We start from the raw sequence: 20,125 nt of genomic DNA on the forward strand, positions 1-20,125 counted from the left end.
TAACTACAGAATATACCTTTTGTTCAGTTTTTAGCTGTATGTTCAATACTCATGATATCCTCAGTTATAAAACATTTGCATCATAATACTTTTCCTGAATAACCAAACATCTCTTTTATTCATAGTCTACAACATGCTTCAGCTTCTTTAGAACATACTCAGCAAGCCTCTGTACATAGTCCTACATGTTGTATATGCTTAACATTTCAACTCATACTTGGCAGAAAGCCAAACCACTATTTATTAGAACAACTTTGTTAACACGATATTAAGCCAGTAAAGCCCAGCAGCCCATCAGTCTGATCATTTCATTCTATCATAACATAGGAAAATCAGGATTCCAAGGTAAGCTCGTAGTTTAGAAGACAACTTATAGATCAGTTAATATCAGTTGCCAGCACCAAACAGGGTGGAAATAACTGCGAGGACAAAGTTGCAGCTAAATGGTCAGTAGGCAAAACAGCGCCTACTGAAGCATGCTCCCAAGTCATAAGTACTTGGTTCTGATAGTAAATTGAATACTAATAAGCTCTAAAACTTGAAATATGCAAGATCACCAAAAATGAAAAATATTGCTTTCTTTCAATTATTTTCTGGAGCAAGATTGTAATATGCTCTGTAATACGGGAGTGTGACAATATAAACGCGAAAAACAGTTGAGTTTGAACCAGATGGAAACAATCTTGCGTACCAGCTCAAGGTGATGAGTGCGTGAGAGAGCTTCAGATAACCTCCTTTGCAAATCATCTTCCTTTTTACGTTCATATTCAGAGTTCTCCATTTCATTTCTTGACTCACCTAGTTCCTTGTACAAATCTGTGAAAGGTAGAAATTATATGAATTCATATTTATGGCATGCGTATTGACTGTGACCTGTGACCATAATAATAGCACCATGTACAAAAGTTAAGAAAATAAAAAATGGATGTCATGAAAGCTCTCCTCAAATAGTTTCTCCTAAAATAGAACACTGTCACAAAATAAGCAAGAAAATGGATCATACTATTACATAGGATCAGCCCACCTAGGCAAGGAACAAATGAAAAATAATGGATGGAATAATTGTCTTCAGGCAGTAAACTAATGCATAGGATTATCTCACAAAATGATGAAACTTGATAAGTCACCAAAAAATGCCTTGATCGGATAAGAATCTCAAAGCACATTCAAGTTGATAATTTCCGAGATTAACATTGGGACCATCCAAATTCTAATTTCAGCCAACTTTAAAGTCAAATTGAACCGTCTCAAAGAGACGAATCCAACAAGCCCAAGATCTCTTAATTTCAACATCATTAAAGCATATAAATGCTAAAGAAATGCTCTATGATCGGGAAATCAATGCAGACCGTTCGATGGAGCACTCTGAATTCGCTTTAGTTCCTCTCCATATTTATGGGGCATGACACTCTCAAAATCTATAAATAGACACTCTCTCCTTGTATAATGGAAACCTTTAGAGGCTAGGACCTAGGGTTAAAGATTTATGAGAGCCACGAGGCTTCAAAAATTCCAGAGCTCCACCCAGGCACCATCACCAGCAAATCCTTGCCGCCTAACTGCCATAGTCGGACTTTCATCGACCAACTATCACCCGACATCCACACAATGGATGTAGCTGTCATACTCAGCCCAACAGTTGCTATTGGACCTCTGCTCTACCATCATTGTCGGACCTCCACTCGGCTATTATCGCTGCCGCTCAACCTCTATTGCTTGACTACGGTCCCTTCAACTTTCAATGTCCAACTACCTACCCCCCCCCCCCCCCCCCCCCCCCCCCCCACCTCCTCCTCCAACCAATTATGGTTCTTCTGACCTCTGTTGCTCACCGACAACACTCCTTTCGATCTCCATCGCCTAACAACAGTCTCTCAAACCTCTATCGCCTAACTATGATCCCTCTGGCCTTCATCACCAGACAACTATGGTTCTTCTGACCTCCATTGCTCACAGATTATGGTCCCTCAAACCTTAGACACCTGACTATGACCCCTTCAACCACCATCGCTCAACTATGGTCCTTTTGACCATAGTAGCCCACCAACCATGGTCCCTCTAACCACCATCACAAGACAATGGTCCCTCCGACCTCCGTCGCTCGTGGACTATGGTCCTCGGACCACCATTGTGCAACAAAAATTGTCCTCCGACCACTGTCCTTATCACCATCGCCTGCCGACTACGGTCCTTCTAACCTTCGTCGCTGGTCAATTACGGTCCCTCCGACCTCCATCGCCCGCCAACTACGGCACTCGGACCACCGTCACCCGACTATGGGCCCTCCGACAATCATTTCCGAACCACAATCCTTCTAACTACAGTCCTCGAACCACCATTACCCAACTACGGTCCCTCCAACCTTTCTAGTCTAACTATAATCTCTCCAACCATAGTTGCCCACTAACCACGGTATCTCCAACCTTCGTCACCCGCCAACTACAGTCTTTTTAACCATAGTAGTCTACCAACGACCGTCCCTTCAACATCCTAAATACGACAATACTCCTTCGGCCATCATCGCTTGTCGACTATAATCCTTCTGACCTCCGTCACCCAACTACTATCCCTCTGACCTCCGTCACCTAACTATGGTCTCTCCAACCTTCATTGCCTCGACTACAGTCCCTTCAACCTTTGTCTCCAGACAATAGTCCCTTTAACCTCAATCGTCTAACAATAGTCCCTTCAACCTTTATTTCCCTACTACGGTCCCTCCAACCAGAGTTACCTGCCAACTACAATCGCTCTAACCATCGTCACAAGACAAAGATCCCTCCAACCTTCGTCGCCCGCCAAAAATGGTCTCTTAGACCTCTATCACCTGCCGACTATGATAAATTCGACCATTGTCAACCGATTATAATCCTTCTAGCCTCCGTCTCTCACTGACTGGTCACTCTGACCTCAATCGCCGACTACGGTCCTTGGCCATAGTTACATGCCTATGATTCCTTCAACCACCATTGTCTAACTACGATCCTTCCAAACACCATCGCACGAGTACAGCACCTCCCCCTATCAATACGATACCTCCGACTATAGTCGCCCGACTATGGTCCCACAAACCTCTGTAATATAAATATGCCCTCATAGCATTATTACCTGACCACCATCGCATAACAACGATCCCAACTACCTTCGTGACCCCCTAACTATGGTCATTTTGACCTTTATCACCCACCGACTACAGTTCCATCGACCTTCGTCACCCGACTACAGTCCGCTCGACCTCAGTCGCCCAACTATGTTCCTTTGACCTCCGACGCTCGACGACAATCCCTCCGACCACCATCGTCCAATTATGGTCCCTCTAACATCAGTCGCCCATTATGATCCTCCAACCACTATCCTCCGACTATAATCCTTGCAACCGAATATACAAGACAACAATCTCATGAGAACAATTCTCATGCCAGTGGATTCTTACAACTCCAACCATATAATGTGCTCTGTATGATATACATTTGCTACATTGAGCTAAAGTCTTCCCCCAAGGAAAGGCATCGCTTGTAATTAATGACAAACACTAGTGGAATCATCTTAATTGGGCCAAGCCTCATTGTTTTTCTCTTTCCTAAATTTTCCACGTAAAAAAATCTAGTGTCTTTTTATGATTGCTACACCCCTCTCTTTTAATTTTATGTGGGCTACATCTTCACAAAGTTAGGACATTAAGCTATATATTTCTTTACTGTCGTGAATGTTTCAGTAAACAACAATTTGGCATCGTCTGTGAGAAATTATTCTTAAATGGGGGCAACCTTTACTATAACCTCAAAAGAACATTCATGTCAAAATCGTGGGCATTAATTGGTTGCTCATTGATATTGTTCATACCCCATTTTGAACCCCCCCCCCTCTAGTCAACCTGAAGTACAACAGAGAAGAAAAATCTAAACAAGCCCCTTCTTTCTTACACCTATTCTGAACTACGTCTATCAAAATTAGATAAGTAAAAAGTAATATATTTAAATTTTTTTTTAACATATCAAGATTTTTACTTAACAACATTAAGCATGTAATATATCTCAATTAAATTTCACATATGATCAAAAGAAATACAGAGCTTTACTAAAACTTTTTAAAATTTACTTACATATCACAAAAGTATTTGTACAGCCTCTACTTGAACCTCTATATACACTTAAAATATATGTACACCAAAAAGAACAGTCAGCCCATTTTTTTGTCTAATGTCCTATGAGATTTTTCCTCTTTCCTACAGTACAACCACTGCTAATGAGCTAAGGCTTAATGAAATACACTAGTACTGTATAGGAAATAATAATAATCTTGTTAACAATTAATTTAGAACTCATTGAAATTAAGAAATGCATAAGATCACTTTTTATCTATCTAATTATTCAACAACTTAAAATAAGTGATATGATGACTATAAACTTTTGTACCCTTTCAGTGTTTCAATTCATGGTTGAGTCCAGACTCCTACCTTTTAGAATTGAAGTTGATCTCTCATTCAAGGTAAGGTTTAAGGTTTCGTTTGGGACGGCTTTTTTATTGCTTCTTAAAATAGCTTTCTAGTTTAAAAATTAAAAATTTTATACTAAAAAGCAGCTTTAAGAAGCAGAAAGAAAGTCGTCCCAAACGAAACTTAAATTCCCAACTTTTAGAATTTTGAGAGTATAGGCTTACCTTATCAGGTCTTTCGCCTTTACTTATGCGGACTTATCCCCCATATATGACTTAAGTCATCTTTCCAATACAATTCAATTTTATCAATCAGAAACTGTGTTATTGTAGACACAAATTGCAAGAACAAACTGGAATTAAAATGCTATTATAAGACAATTATGAATTTATAAATATATAAAATTTCTATTATTTTCTATGGATTGTTTGGGTATCTCACCTCATTTGGAATTCGTTCTTCTAAGTTCCGTTTTCTTCTCCTTTTATACACCACGTCAATTGTATTCTTCTTCATTCCAGTTAAATTCTATTTTCTTTCATAAACTTCTTTCCCTACTTTCCTTCCTTGCTTTTCTACCCAATTTCAATAATTTTATTTTCTTCTTTCCGTGCTGATTTCAATAATTTTATTTTCTTCTTTCCGTGCTGATTTCAGTTTTCAGCTAATAATAGCTGATTGCAGTGATTACCAACGACATGCAGCATTCTCATGCTGTAATTCCGTAATTTAGAGCACCAAACAGCAAATAAACAGCACCCTTACATATAGTTTTCAGCAACTACAACAGCCTACATCAGCAATATTGCATGATTTAAGTAAATAATACCTCGTTTCAACCATTATTCATAACAAAACTACTAAATTCTGCTGTCCTAAAATTTTCTTCCTAATATAACTTACCTATAGATTCCTTACAGCACATTGCAAAGTTGCCTTCCCCAGCTTTTCCTCTGCCAACTGCTTTTGGCAACAATAGCTCCTTCAACTCAAGGAAGTGTATATGGAATGAATGGAACGAATAAAATGCCTTGGTTATATTAGCATGAAATTCCACTAAGCTTCTAATTGAAGCTCCACTAAGCATAAAATATTCACTCTTAATTCCACTAATTTATTCCAAATCCTTCTCAGCCATTGATTTCCTGTTGATTTCCTACATCTTGAAACCAGCCCATTGCATGCATGGCTAAGTGCTATGGCTACAGTAATGGGACAAATTAATGCAATGATGGCTAATAGTTATAATTAAGAATTAATGAACTTAGTTAATTTTGATTAATTGTTAATGAAATGTGTAACAATTTATTCATATAATAATTATGCATATAGATGTACACAATTGATTTATGCTTACATTTGTTTTAAACATTTCGAGTATTATAGATATGTTCCCTCTAACCTCAGTCACCCGATTATAGTCCTTGACCACAATCAGCAGATTACCATCCCTCAAACCACCATCACCCGACAATGGTTCCTCTGAACACCATCGCACGAGTACGATACCTCAGAACACCATTGTGTGACTACGATCCCATCGACCTCTGCCGCATGATTATGGCCCTCGGACCATTGTCACCCGACTATAGTCATTCTAACCGTAGTCGTTTCCTGACTACCATCCCTTCGACCACCCATGACAATGGTCTCTCCGACCTTCGTCGCCCCCCGATTATGATCCTTTTAACCTCTATCACCCACCGACTATGGTTCCACTGACCTTCGTCGCTCAACTATGTTCCCTTCGACCTCCATCTTCAAACTATGTTCTCTCCAACCACCATCATCCGACTATGGTCTCTCTAACCTTAGCCATCCAAGTACGGTCCTCCGACTACGATCCTACAGATTGAAAATATGGGCCAACAATCTCATGAGAACAGCTAGCATGCTAGTAGATTCTTCTAACTCCAACCATATAATGTGCTCTGTATGATGTACATTTACTACATTGAATCAAAGCCTTCCCCTAAGGAATGGCCTCATGGTTTTTCTCTTTCCTGAGTTTTAAAAAAAAATCTAGTGTCTTTAATAATTACCACACCTTTCTCTCTTATCTATGTATGGTGGATCTCAATACAAAGCTAAGACATTAAAATCTATATTTTTCTACCATCACAAACGTTTTAGTACACAACAATTTTTCATCGTATATGGGAAACGATTTTTGGCTGGGGGCAACCTTCACAACAACCTCGAAAGGATGTTCGCATCAACATCAAGGGCATGGTTATAGCAAGGTTGACCATTTATCATGAATTATTATTAGGTTCAAAAGAAGTCATTTAAGATTGAGGGAAACCTCAATAACAATAACAAATATGAATTGTTCTATCTTCTATTAAATAGTCATTGTTGCAACAATTTCATGAGAAACAAATTTAGACTGGGGTAACCTTAGACGCAATCTAAAACACAGTAGTGGCAAAGCATATTCCTCCAATATTTTCAACATCAAAGATAATATATATTAAATCCTATTTTATTTGGTGGATGATCCTGGGCCATACTTCGGGCCATCTGTGGACTAAAGAGTCTAGAGATGAAGATGGTGAAGTCAGAATACGGGATAAATAGAGGGAAAGGAAGAGAGAAAATGATAGATCTAGACAAAATCTTTATTATCCAAACCAAATGTACAAAAATAGACATGAGGGCTCTTTGCAATAAAACTTAAGCTAAGAAAAGAGAAAATTGACACAATATCTTTCTTTAGTGTCTTTTCGTGTCCATCTCCCGTGTCTCCTAATGTCTCGCTCCTCCCCCTATTTATAGGGCTAGAGGAATTACAATGAATATGTATAAAATACATTAGTGAACCCATTAGTCTTTGATGTAACTCGGTCGTCTGTGCTGAGTGAAGTGGCAATCACCATGAGAGTGGATGCGAGTTGGATGAACTTGTGAATCGATTCAACATTGACAGAAAGCAGGAAGCCGGTCTAAGGTCGCCCCGTTGAGGTGAGAGCGGGCGAGTAGTGTCAAAATTTAGTCAAAAGATTGAACCAATGTAGGTCAAGGAGCCAGTCTAAGGTCACCCCGCTAAGGTGAGAGTGGGTGATTAGCATCTTGATGTGGTCCTAAGATCGACCTGTTTGTGATAGATGTCTTGCGGAGGCAATATGTGTCGTTAGTTTGATAGTTGATGTGTCTCGCATAGGAAACTTGACTCTAGCAGGGAAGAATAAAGATTTGTCTAACTGAGAGAGGAACTTTTGAGGTCGCCCTCGAAAGGGAGAGATACAGCCTGGAGAATATGGACGAAGCTGATCTGCATGCTCCAAAGTTAAGCTACTGAGCGAGTCCCTTGAATGGACTATTCCAAGAGAGTAAATGGTTCTCCTTCAACTTGACCCGAATGTAAAATGCAAGACACCTGTGAACGGGTGGCTGCACAGGTAGTCATGGGTGTATAATATTATTATCAATCATCTTTCATAAAGCTTTCTCACAACCATTTCCATACAATAGGGGTGTAAATACTTGACCCGACCCAAAAAATGAACCTAGAACCAACTAGGAAAATTCCAGGTTCGGGTCAACCTGTTTGTGAGACGCGTCGGGTTCAGGTTTCGTTTTCCAACTCGATTCTAAAATTGAGTCGGATTTGGGTTGACCCGAAAACCAGAAATTAACCCGAACTCACTTGAACTCCACCCTCCGCACCAGACTCCGCCCTCTGCAACACGATCCCGCGCTCGCGAGTCACGCCCATCCGTAGGCTGGATCACTCAATCCCACATCCGGACAATGCTCTTCGCACCACACATCTTTGGTGATTTTTTTTAGATCTCTTCCAAACAAGTTAACGTCATCGAATAATGCTTTGATAAATAAACTCGGATAGGTCAAATCTCCTTGATGGATTTCCCTCAATCACTTCCATACAGGTTAATATTATCGAGCAATAATTTGAAAAAAAAACTCAAATAAATCAAACATCCTTGATGAATTTCTTCCAACCTCCGCCACACATGTTAATGTCTTTGAGCAATGCTTTAACAAACAATATTCGATAGGTCAAACATTCTTGGTGGATTTATTTTGACTGATTAACAGAATCAAGCAATATTTTGGCAAACAATCTCAAATAGGTCAAACATCCTTGGTCGATTTTTCTTGATCTCTTCTATACAGGTTAACATCATCGAGCAACACTTTAATAAACAACCTTGTATATGTTAAATAGCCTAAGTGGATTTCTCATAACATATACACCACTTAGCACTTTGAAGCATCTCTCTCAACCCCTTCTTCAAGGAAAGTTTGGAGCCTCGTTACCATTAGGCCTCCAATCAATTGGCACCATTGATGTACCGCTAGACTACTGCCATCAGCACACCAACCAAGCCCTTTGTCGTGTTCATTGTCCGCCCTCGTCAGCATGGATCTGCTGCCTTCAATAGAATGCAACCAAACCATCCTCTTCATCGGCCCTCCACCTAACTGTCAATGTTGTCCTTTTGCCTCTCAACAACTGTTGACAGCCCTTTACCTCTTAACGACCATCATTAGCCCTTCACCTAACTACCATCATCCACAAATCCTCTAATTGCCATCATCGACATACTCGTGCAGTTACTTGTATAAGAGGATTAGTTTTTTATCATCGCCATCATTGATGTCAAGACTTTGATCGTCGTCAACAGTATTCAACTCTTGCTGAACAATTTATCCCTACTTTTACGGGGGAGAATTGGAGCTTGTATAAGAGAACTAGGCTTTGATTACCACCAACAATATTCAATCTTGCTGACAGTTATCCTATATAAGAGAGCCAAACTTTGATCACTACCAACAATATTCGACTCTTATAGGATAATGATTATCTCTGAACTAGATCCTAGTGAATTGTGGTTTTTCCCCACCACCAAAGTGGGGTATTTATAGATCTTGAAGGGAAAAAATAAAAAATTTCTCTTAATTTTATAAGTTTTTTATGATTTTTAAAAGAAAAATATTTAAATTTGTTTTTTAAATAAAATAAAATATTTTATTAATATGTATATAATTACTTTCACCTTTTAAAATTATTTTCAAAATTTTTGGAAGCCTTTTTTCTTCTTTTATGAAAAATTTTAAAAAAAAGGAAATAAAAAATGAGTGTGCAAGGTTCACGTTTGACATATGTAGGCGACCTATCGATGGCCGGCCGATTCAGCCTACAAGCTAGGTCCGGGCACGATTTTGGCCCAAACAACCCGATTAAAATATTTTTGGAACTTTGATTTTTCAAAGTTTTGGACTCAATGTTAATATTTTGGAGCGTAACATAACCTCTATAATTAGTTTTGAACAAATTTAGAGGTTTTAGAGCAAAATTATCAACATTTTCTGCAGCGATTGACACATCAACTTTATGAATTGCTAAAATTATGATTCAAAGCATTTTACTTGATTCATGGACCCAATGGATGTCCACATTAATGTCAATGGAGTTTCACATTGAAATTTTTTAAAAATCTTTGACATATTTCGAACTCTGCGAGCTTCAAAGTCCAAAAATAGGAGAACTGATACGTCACCAAAACATTGCCTTGATCGGACATGAATGTCAAGGCATATTCATGTTGGTAACTTCCAAGATTAAATTTGAGACCATCCAAAATTTAATTTTAACAAATTTATAATCAAATTGAGCGTTTTGACGAGATAAACCCGATGGTTCCAAAATCGATCCAACTGGAGCTTAAATGAGCCCAAATGAAGGGCTTGAAGCATCTATGAAAGCCTCAAGATATTAATTGGATGCCAAATTATCTCCAAATATAGCATGCTTATAGTCAAATCGAGCGGCTCAATGGGACGAGTCCAACGAGCCCAAAATCGCTTAATTTGAACATCACTAAGGCACATAAATGTTGAAGAAATGCTCTATGATTAAGGAAATCAATATAGATCGTCTGATGGAGCACTCCGAATTTGCTATAGTCCCTCCCCATATTTACAGGGTATGCCACTCTAAAAATATATAAATAGACCCCCTCTCCTAGCATAATGGAGTTCATTGGAGGCTAGGATCTATGAATAAAGATTCAAGAGAGCTATGAGTCTTAAATAATCTCATAGCTCCACCCATACACCACTGCAGGAAAACCCTTACTGCTTAGCCACGGCCGTCGAACTTTTATATGTCGATCGCTGCTAGACATCCACAAGCCACGGCCGTCGTTGGACCTCAGTCTGGTATTGATAAATATCCAGTATTTTAAATCACAATCAATTGCATATAAAATATGATACTATACATAAAGAGTTATAGAAAAATAATTAAGGAAAACAAAGCCGTTTATTTATAAACATTTTAAATAGATTGCATGCTAATTGTTGCACTCTTCATTTTGTTTGGAAAGAAAGAAATTGCAGGAAGACGGATAACATTTTTCGAAATCAAGATTATATTTGTAAGCTTATTAGCTCTGCGGTTCAAGCTAAAGTTTGTAATTGGACTTCTTATCATAAGATTATCCAGTATATTGTTTAATTGTGGATTTTTTGGTGTTTTTGGACAATGATGATTGGGCACCTTATTGTTTCTTATTTTCGATGGCTGATCTGTCAACCACTTTTTCTGGATGGCTGGGCCTAGCAAACAAGTAAATTTTCAGGTCCTTTGTTTCAATGGAAGGTTTTTTCATATTTTGAGTCTTTGTTTTCAGGGGAATATTGGTTTTTATCTTTGCTATTGGTTCTGTTGGGAGTTCTTTTGTGCAGGTGTCGTGTTTGATAGTTGGCTGGACAGTTTTGATTTTTCTGGAGATTCCCTGGAATTTGGTTTGGGTGCTGGTTGATCGCTTTAAAGTTGGAGTTGTTGGATTTTTTAGATGGGTTTCGATGGATTGTTTTTCTGAAGGAGCTTTCTTTGTTGATTGGCAATTGGTCGTTGAAGGAGGCTTTGATTGCTTTTCTGATAGAGATTCATTTGATTATTGGCTCCTGGTAGTTGAAGGTGTTTTGGCAGTTTATTCCAGATATATTATCGGGTTGGACTTTTGATGTAGTGATACTTGTTTTGCTAGATGCGGTTGTTGGATAGGTTGGCTGAATTGGATTGATATTTTGCTGTTGGTCTTGGAAATGCTTTCATCTAAAGGTGGACGGGGTTTTTCTCATCTTTTGTTCCAATTTTTTATCATTGTTGACTCTTTCATGGAGTTGTGTTTTTGCTGGGTTCTTTTTAAAAAACATTGTTTGTAGTTGTCTCCTACATTAAGGAGTTTTTAGGTTTCTTATAATTTTTCTTCTTTGATATTGTAAGTTTTTCTTTGTTTTTCTTACAAATCATTTGTATTTACTTTGGAACCTTTCATTTTTTTTGGAATAAAATTGGGCATGTATGCCCCTATTTTTCCCAAAAAAAAAATTGCATGCTACGTACTTTAAAGTTCAAGCACACGGATAAATTCAATGAGGTACGGTTAATCAGCTAAATCCAACATGGCACGCATACCTGTTAAAACAGAAAGCACCCAAATCTGTGTAGGAACATCATAAAGTGTCTTGGCTAATGTTAAAGATGACTTCAATATCTCTCTAGCTTGTTCAGTGTCATGTAGTTGAAGTGCTAATGTACCCAAGATTGTCAAATACTGAGAAACAAGTTGAATGTTCCCCAACTGTTGGTGTGCTATCTTCAAGCCACTGGCTAAACGAACTCTGAATGAAGAATAAAGAAAAAAGAGGGAGTTATTTAATTAAACCATGTTTATGTTAATATCTAACTCCAACCTCAGAGAAGAGATTGATTTCAAAAATTTGTTACCAAACAAGTTGGCATGACACATCTAAAACTACAAAAATGAAAACAAATAGTAAGGCAAAGCAGAGTTTGCTATAACCCAAAATCAACAGGCCTCATTCCAAGTTTTTGTTCAAATATATAAGCATCCTTTAAAACGAGCTCATTTTTAATTTTTTTAAGGAAAGCAATAAGACTTCACAAAAACTCTAGTACTAAATTCAAGGCTTCTTAGTTATATGGCCTTTTTATCTTCAGAAAATAAGACAGTAACACCTTTCTAGTGTGCCGCATATTTATTTAGATCATGAAAATTTATCAAAAAATATCCGCTAATAGCTGCATCATAGTGCAATTAAACTGCTTGACATCTATGCTTCATAAAACATGCTAAATCTTTACCATAAATGTCTGAAATAATTTCAATCTTAGAAGGATCAGATCTGATAACACAAATTATTGCAAGGTTAAATAGCAAACTAGCCCAAACGGTTGGAAGAAAAGAATAGAGGCATAGAGTATAAACGAAAAAGTTAAGTACTAGCAATTTGAGCCCAAGTGCATTTAATCATTTAATCACTAATATGTTAAACATATTTAATGGTCATAGCTAGGTTTAAAGGCAATAATAAAGCATAACGGTGATGTGACACATAATCAAGAATCATGGCTAAACCAGTCTTAAATTGAACCAGGCCAATACTTGAATTACTTGTAATTACTTTATTAGATTTCTTTTAATTTGAATTAGGTTGAAATTAAGGATTTCATTTGAGTAAGATCTAAAACCAAATAGATGAAGAATAATTTTAGTAATATTAGATCTAGTAGGGGGATTGTAACTTTGTACAATCAAGTCATTAATAAGAATACACATTTTAGATATCTCAGGTCTATTCTTCAAAGTGATGGTGAAATATACGAGGATATTATTAGTAAAATTCAAGCTAGGTGGTTGAAGTGGACGAACGCATCAGGCTCGTTGTGTGATAGAAAAGTACCCCTCAAACTTAAAAGAAATTTCTATAAGATGGTGGTGAGACCTACAATGCTTTATAGCGTAGAATGTTGGTCATCAAAAGAGAAGCATAAAAGTAAGTTAAGTGTTGCAGAGATAATGATGCTCAGGTGGATGAGTGGCTTCACTATTAGAGACAGAATGCGAAACGAGTGTATACGTGAAAAGGTTTGAGTAGCTCCAGTGGTAGATAAGATTAGAGAGAGTCACATTTGAAGGTTTGGACACATAAAATGTCGACCTTCCAATAACCCAGTTAGGAGAGTAGACGTATTAGATTTTGCCTATGTTAAGAAATGTAGAGGTAGACATAAAAATACTTGGTTAGAAAATATTAGAAATGACCTTTTTCTTATCAGATTAAAATGAGAATTTGACACTTAACATGATACAATGGAGAAAAAAGACTCATGTAGCCAACCCCACATCGTGAGATAAAGGCTCGATTTTATTGTTATTGACTTAGGTAAAAATTATCCATTACATAACCTTAGTTTTAGATTTGAATTAAATGATATTATTAGACTTGAACATGGAGGGATTATTTTTAATGGAATGGAAAATCTTTTCTATAAATATTATATATTATATAAAGGATGCATTTCATTATTAATGCATTGAAATTAGAAATTATTTCTAAGATTCCTTATTTTTCTCTCCTCTATGAAATATATGGCACACCCATAAGGGTAAGTATTGGTGTGATTTTAAAAACTAGTTAGGAAAGCAAATAAATTTTCTCTTTGACATAATGAAAGAGAGAAACGACTTTATTTTCTAAATGATTTTAGTGCTTTATTTGAAAACTTTTTCTCAAATCACAATCATAATTCATAATATTTCTAAATTTCAACACAAAGGATTGCAGTAAATAAAATGACAAAAAAAGTAAAAATGCTAAAGGTAAAGAATAGACAAACCAATATATAGTGGTTTGGCCTACAACCAGTCTATATTCGATCTCTAAATTCTCCCAAGATTCTTCACTACTCTCACGTTTTGCTAATTCAAGGCGGAGAAGCCTCTCTCTCTTTTACGAGCAATGGAGAAATACTGCAACCACTCCTTTAAAATGAGAAGGAAGGTACACCTAGCACCACTTGGCAAAACAAGCTCTTCAAAAGTGTTTTTAAAATCAAATATCTCTCTGAGGAAAAGCTCACAAAATGCTCTCAACAACCAAATTTATAAAGATGAGGATAGAAAGGTATTAGGAGGGGGAATATGAATTTGGGTTCTCACTCTTTCTCTTTCTAAAAAATTTTCTCTGAACAATTTGCAAGTGGTAGTTCATTTGTTTCCAACCGTTATTTTTGTCTAGGGTTTCATATTGGTATGCATATTAAGTATATTGGCCTAATAGTTTAAACCCTAAGTCATTTAAGACAATATAAAAAAAATTATTGGTTGATCATATCATATAATACGATCAGTTCAATTAAGATCATACTAGCTATTTTAGTTAAACATGTGATTAAATATTTTTTTCTTTGAAAATAGAACATATCGTTTGATAAATTCAAATTTTTAATAATCCCAATTAAGGCTAATGGATTTTGTAGATATAATTGATATAATCGTGTTGATCTACAATATAATATACATCATGCATTATGATTAGTTCAAATTTTGAATAATCTTGATCAATACAAATCAATCATGTAAACATATTTTCATAAATAAAGCAGGTCACATAACACATTTGATGCCTCATATAATATGATATTAAGATCATCTTTTACTAATAATGATATCTTTTAATCCTAACAAAGTTGATTGTCCAGTAATTTTGAAAGCGATTACAATCATACATTATGAATGATGATCGTATAATTTGATTAGTTCTCAAAGACTTTTTAGTTCTGGCAGATCATACAAGGAAATCCGAATCCTATAATACAATAATCTAAAATTAATTAAAACATTTTTTGTCATATTTAATTTAAATTCAATTCTCTCGTAGGTGTGTGATGATGATTTTCACATCCTCAACACCTCAAAATAATATAATAATATAATATTCTGTAATTGAATAAATAACTTGATTATTGAAGCTTAATCTTAAATTCACCAAAACTAACTCTAGCTACTCGGTCCATCGACATACTTTGAGTCATGTATGTTCTTCCTAGTGTATTTTTCTGAAGGTTTGTTCTTCCAACTTCTACATTAAATGAGTACACTCACACTTGATGATATACCATATGAAAGTCGTCCTATCACTGGAGTAAGAGAACATGAAGCTCAAGCACATAGAGGTGGTCCTATCACTAGAAAAAGATTACATAAATCTTAATCCATGAAGAAACCATAAAGTTTTACATCATTTTATATTTTGTTTTACGTATTTCCATTTTATGATGTTACTAAGCGTTGTTTGGACTACATAATATTGTAATTTGCTTTGCTAGTAATCAATGGCAATAATTTGCTTTGTTAGTGCATAGGTTAAGTCGAAGTAATGGACAAGAATGTAAGGGCCGGCCATACTAGTCAACATGAGAAAAAGAGGTGGTTGTTAGTAGCCCCAATAAAGATTGATCTAATTTTTCCGTGATATTTGATCTTCAAGCCAAATTCATAACTCAATTGCCTCTAAACTAAAAAAGAAGCAAGGTTTATGCAACTCAATATATTATTTGGTAAGACATAAACCTGCACATCAATCATTAATTGGAGCCAATATTATATTTTGCAAATCTCCATTCTCTATTTTTCTAGGAGGTGGTTGCGGACCAGACCCACTCTCCTCTCATTTTTCCTCTTTGCTTTAAATTTAAATGAAAGGATGTGCCTCTTTATGTGGCTTCAATTGTATAAAACTTCCTTAGACTAAAGTGAAGAGATAGGTTGGTTAAATACATGTTTTTATAAAGAAATATCAAAGGTTTTTAGTGGTTTGGTGGTTAGCCAACTTAAGGGAATTGGGTAAACCTCTTGAATTTCTAATTTGGTGAGTACGGTTTTAATTTTCTTGCATTTGTCTTTAAAGCAATCTTCTATCATTATGTTCTTATATTTGTACTCCACCTTAGAAAATCCAAATCCCCTTCCATCCCTCTTAATCAAAGAGAACTTCTAGTAGTTAGGATGGGCAAGGTTTTCTAGAATTGCTAGTCTAGTTCCACTGTTGGAAGCATTTGACAAACAAAAGCCTAAGGATGCAAATGAATCGAGCAAAGCCGAGCAATATCTTGATCATGTCTAAGTTCGTTTATTATCAACTAGTTATGTAAAACCCGCAAAATGCCGTTTTAGATCTCGTACGCTTTTCAAAGCGCCGCGACGAGTTTTAAGTGAAAAATTCGAAGTTGTCGGAATTCGACGCAATAAATTTTATAAAATAGAGTTCAAAATTCTGATCAATTTGGTATATAGAACTTGTCTCTAATTTTGCTTAAATTAAGAGATATAATTTTTAGAAGTTCAAAAATACCCAAACTACCCCTAACTATTTTTAAAAACGGGATTGTTTAAGTGAGGGTATTTGTGTCTTTATGCAATGGAAACTAGCCCCCATCCCTCTTAAGGGAAATTCGGTCCCCCCTGTTTGCTCGTTTAGCCGAAACCGAGAGGAAGGCGGAGAAGGGAGAGGCGATGTGCGGCTCCGTCAACCTTTTCCGGCGAGAAAATTTGAGGAAAACGTAGAGGAGGATAAGGGAAGTCAAATGTATGCATTAGAATCTATTTTTTTCCTCTCCTTCTCAAGATTTTTGGAAAGAGAAATTTTAGGGGTTTTCTCCAAAAATGATTTTCTTTCAAAATACCTTTACAAAGATGTTTCCTAATGTTTTTTTTGGAAGATAATTATGGAATTTGATTTAAGTTTTATAAGAATAAATTGTGTTTTGTAAGTTAGGGTTTTGAGGAAATGAGAGTTTTCTTTGAGATAAGTTTAGGGAAGGGTAATGTGATGTTTCTAAACCCTAATGTGTATTGTTTTTATGAAAACATGGATTTTTTAAAATCTAGGGTTTTATCCGATTTTGATTTTCTATTAAAATGCCTTTGTAGAAAAGTTTCTATTTGAGATTAGGAACTTTTTTTTTGTGAAGACGGATTTTTTTAGGAGATATTTTTGGATGCCCTAAAGTTAGGGTTTTTCCAAAAATCATGGAAAAAAAAAAACCCCTTGAGTGTGTTGTTCTTTTTTTATTTAGGGAGATTTTTAAACAAGAATTTTAGCCTTAGAATCATTGTTTTCTAAATTTTAAATTAGAAAAATCCAATGAATGATTGTTTGGTAACTTAAGTCTAAAGGGGAGAAATGAGGGTTGTGTAATTGTAGTAAGCAAAGAATCGAATTAGTTTTTTTTTTATGAAATCCTAATTCTAGTGTATATAAAGTGGTATTAGGATGGCTTAAGTGAGGGGTTTTATAGAAAATCAATGCTTGATGTGTTGATTAGCTACATGCTTTGCCTAGGGTTTTTCTTTTAAAGTTTGAGGGAGAAAACTTATGTTTACACCTTATGTTTGCCACTTGTAAAGTTTGATTTCATAAGAGGAAAAGGGGCGTGAGGACTTTTGAACGATCGCCTTGTGGTGTACAAATTAAGGTAGGTGGAATGGATATTCTTCTAAATTTAGAAAACTTTACTTTCATGCAATTACATAGAAATGTCAACTTCTTTCATGCTAATTATGACACTTTTATGACTTATGTTTCCTTGGAAGTTTATGGATACTTAAAGCAAATGCAAAGGTTCTCTTTATGCAAATGTACAACTTATAAATGAATTCCATGCTCATTTCTTTACTCTTACCACACATGTTTTTCCTCTTTACATGCAAATGCACACATAACCATAACAAGCATGCATATCCCTATGGAAACATACACTTGCATAGTTTATGACTAGTTACATAAAACATATCTTATGATTATGAAAGTATTAAGTGTATGTGCATGTTGACGCGGAAGTATCACATGGTAAAGGATGCTCCTTTGAGCAAATGATAAAGGAGGCTCTTATGAGCCATGGTAAAGGATGGTTCTTATGAACCAATGGTAAAGAAATGGCCAATTTTATGTACCTGATCAGTACAAGTGATACTTCCGAGACGGGTGTTATATTTTCATATTAAGCTATTATGAACTTTCCATACTCATGTTATAAGCATTTGAGATTGTCAATTGAGGCACAATGTTTAAAAAAAAAAAAGAAGAAAGGAAATGTTATGGAAGGAATAAGCATTTGAAGGTAATGGTAAAGGTATGCATTTCCTTAAAGCAAAAGTTACTTTATGTTGATGATTCTTTTGTTAAAATATCTAAGCATGATATAGTTTTCTTCTTTTGATTCTAAGTTTATTTGAATTCCATTCGCACCTATTGAGTTATGACTCACCCTTGTTGTGGGAACACTTTTCAGGAGGATCTAGAAAAGGATAGATGGCAGACCAACCACCGCGCACTTACCGTCGTAGGGAGACGACAGGCGACAGGTTCTTTTGAGTTTTGTTATTTTGATGATAGAAGGTTGTATATGTAGACTTTTCTTTTTGTGAGGGTTAGATTTGTTTGGATCCTTTCTTTTGGAAGAACTTTCTATGTACATATTTCTTTTGAAAGATGAATGAAAAATGAAAATTCTACTTGAATTTACTTTAGTGGCTCTTTCATTATATAGTTGAAGATATTTAGTTTATGTTAAAATGATTTGATGTTATGTTTTGAAAGTTTATTCTCATCCTATCCGACCTCTATTCTCGCCTCGCCCTTGCGAGCTAACCGGGCCAAGTCGTGACAAGTTAAAGCTCGATTCGAGATTAATTCAAGCTTTTCTATTCATGTTCAAGCTTGTTTTGTTTAAATTAATGAATGTTCATATTTGATTTGTGTTAGGTTCATTTTGTACTTATCTAGCTTTAAATAAATGGCCTTCTCGAGCTTTAAATGAATTCTACTTATAGATGTTCGCTAATTTTACAAACGCCTTATCGAGGCTACAAATAAACAATTACATCAAGCATATTCGCAAAAATATCTAGCAAGCGTTTAACATATCTAGAAAGATTTTTGAACTATCAAACAAATCCATCCACAAATAGATCTAACAAATGTTTTCAAACTATCAAAGGAGCCCATAAAATATAACTAAATAACATTATAAAATAAAATTAATTTTAATTAAATTATATATAATTTTAATTTAATATAAATTTATGATTTATTTTAAATAATTTATACTATAATATTTAATTAATTTTAAAATTATTAATTATAATTATTATATTATTAAATTATAATAAATATAAAATATTTATATTAAACATGTTAATCATTTTTATAATTAAACATTACTCATATTTTTCACAAGCTTTGTATCAAACAAGAATCAAGTTTTTATCGAGCTTCATGTCAAGCCTATTTAGAATCTTTAAATGAAGTTATTCATGAACATTAATGAGTCAAACACATAGTTGTTCAAGCTCGTTTATTTAGACTTCAAATATTTAAAAAAATGTTCAAGCTTCGCTACTTAATTAAACAATCGTGAAAGAGTTTTAATCAAGTCAAGCCGCAAGTAGCTTATTGAATGCTCAGTTCATTTGTAACCCTACGTAAACCTCTCCAAACCCGATCAAAATCTCCAGATAACAATAGCCCCAGCATATTTCAATAATTCGTCTACCAACTAATCACCTTAGAAGAGCTATTTGTCTATCAATTAAGCACATCAGTTATATAAGCTCTAAACCCACCCAATCATCAAGATAAACCTAATTAAATAATGTTGGTTCATAACAAAAACATGTTTGTGATTATAAAGAATGTTTAATACAAGGTTAAGCTTATGGGATTAACAATCATTCCTTTTCTTATAATGCAAAATATAATTTGAATACATATATAAGATTTTGGGGTTAATATAGCTACCACTAAATTTATTAATTTCAATATTACTTTTTAATTTATAATTAATATGAA

General features: G+C 35.4%; 1 protein-coding gene across 1 annotated transcript in view; it reads right to left on the reverse strand.

The window, feature by feature from the left end:
• Nucleotides 1-377: 377 nt before the first annotated feature.
• Nucleotides 378-20,125, reverse strand: part of LOC110112444 (sister chromatid cohesion protein SCC4) — a 50,805-nt gene continuing 31,057 nt past the window's right edge. Inside the window, exons 8-10 of the mRNA XM_020844669.2 lie at nucleotides 11,886-12,091; nucleotides 680-816; nucleotides 378-503 (exon numbers count right to left, since the gene is read on the reverse strand). Of these exons, the coding sequence (XP_020700328.1) occupies nucleotides 378-503; nucleotides 680-816; nucleotides 11,886-12,091 (469 nt within the window). The remainder of the gene's footprint in view (nucleotides 504-679; nucleotides 817-11,885; nucleotides 12,092-20,125) is intronic.

The sequence above is a fragment of the Dendrobium catenatum genome, unplaced genomic scaffold (assembly GCF_001605985.2).
Source record: "Dendrobium catenatum unplaced genomic scaffold, ASM160598v2 original_scaffold_36778, whole genome shotgun sequence".
NCBI classification, from domain to species: Eukaryota; Viridiplantae; Streptophyta; class Magnoliopsida; order Asparagales; family Orchidaceae; genus Dendrobium; species Dendrobium catenatum.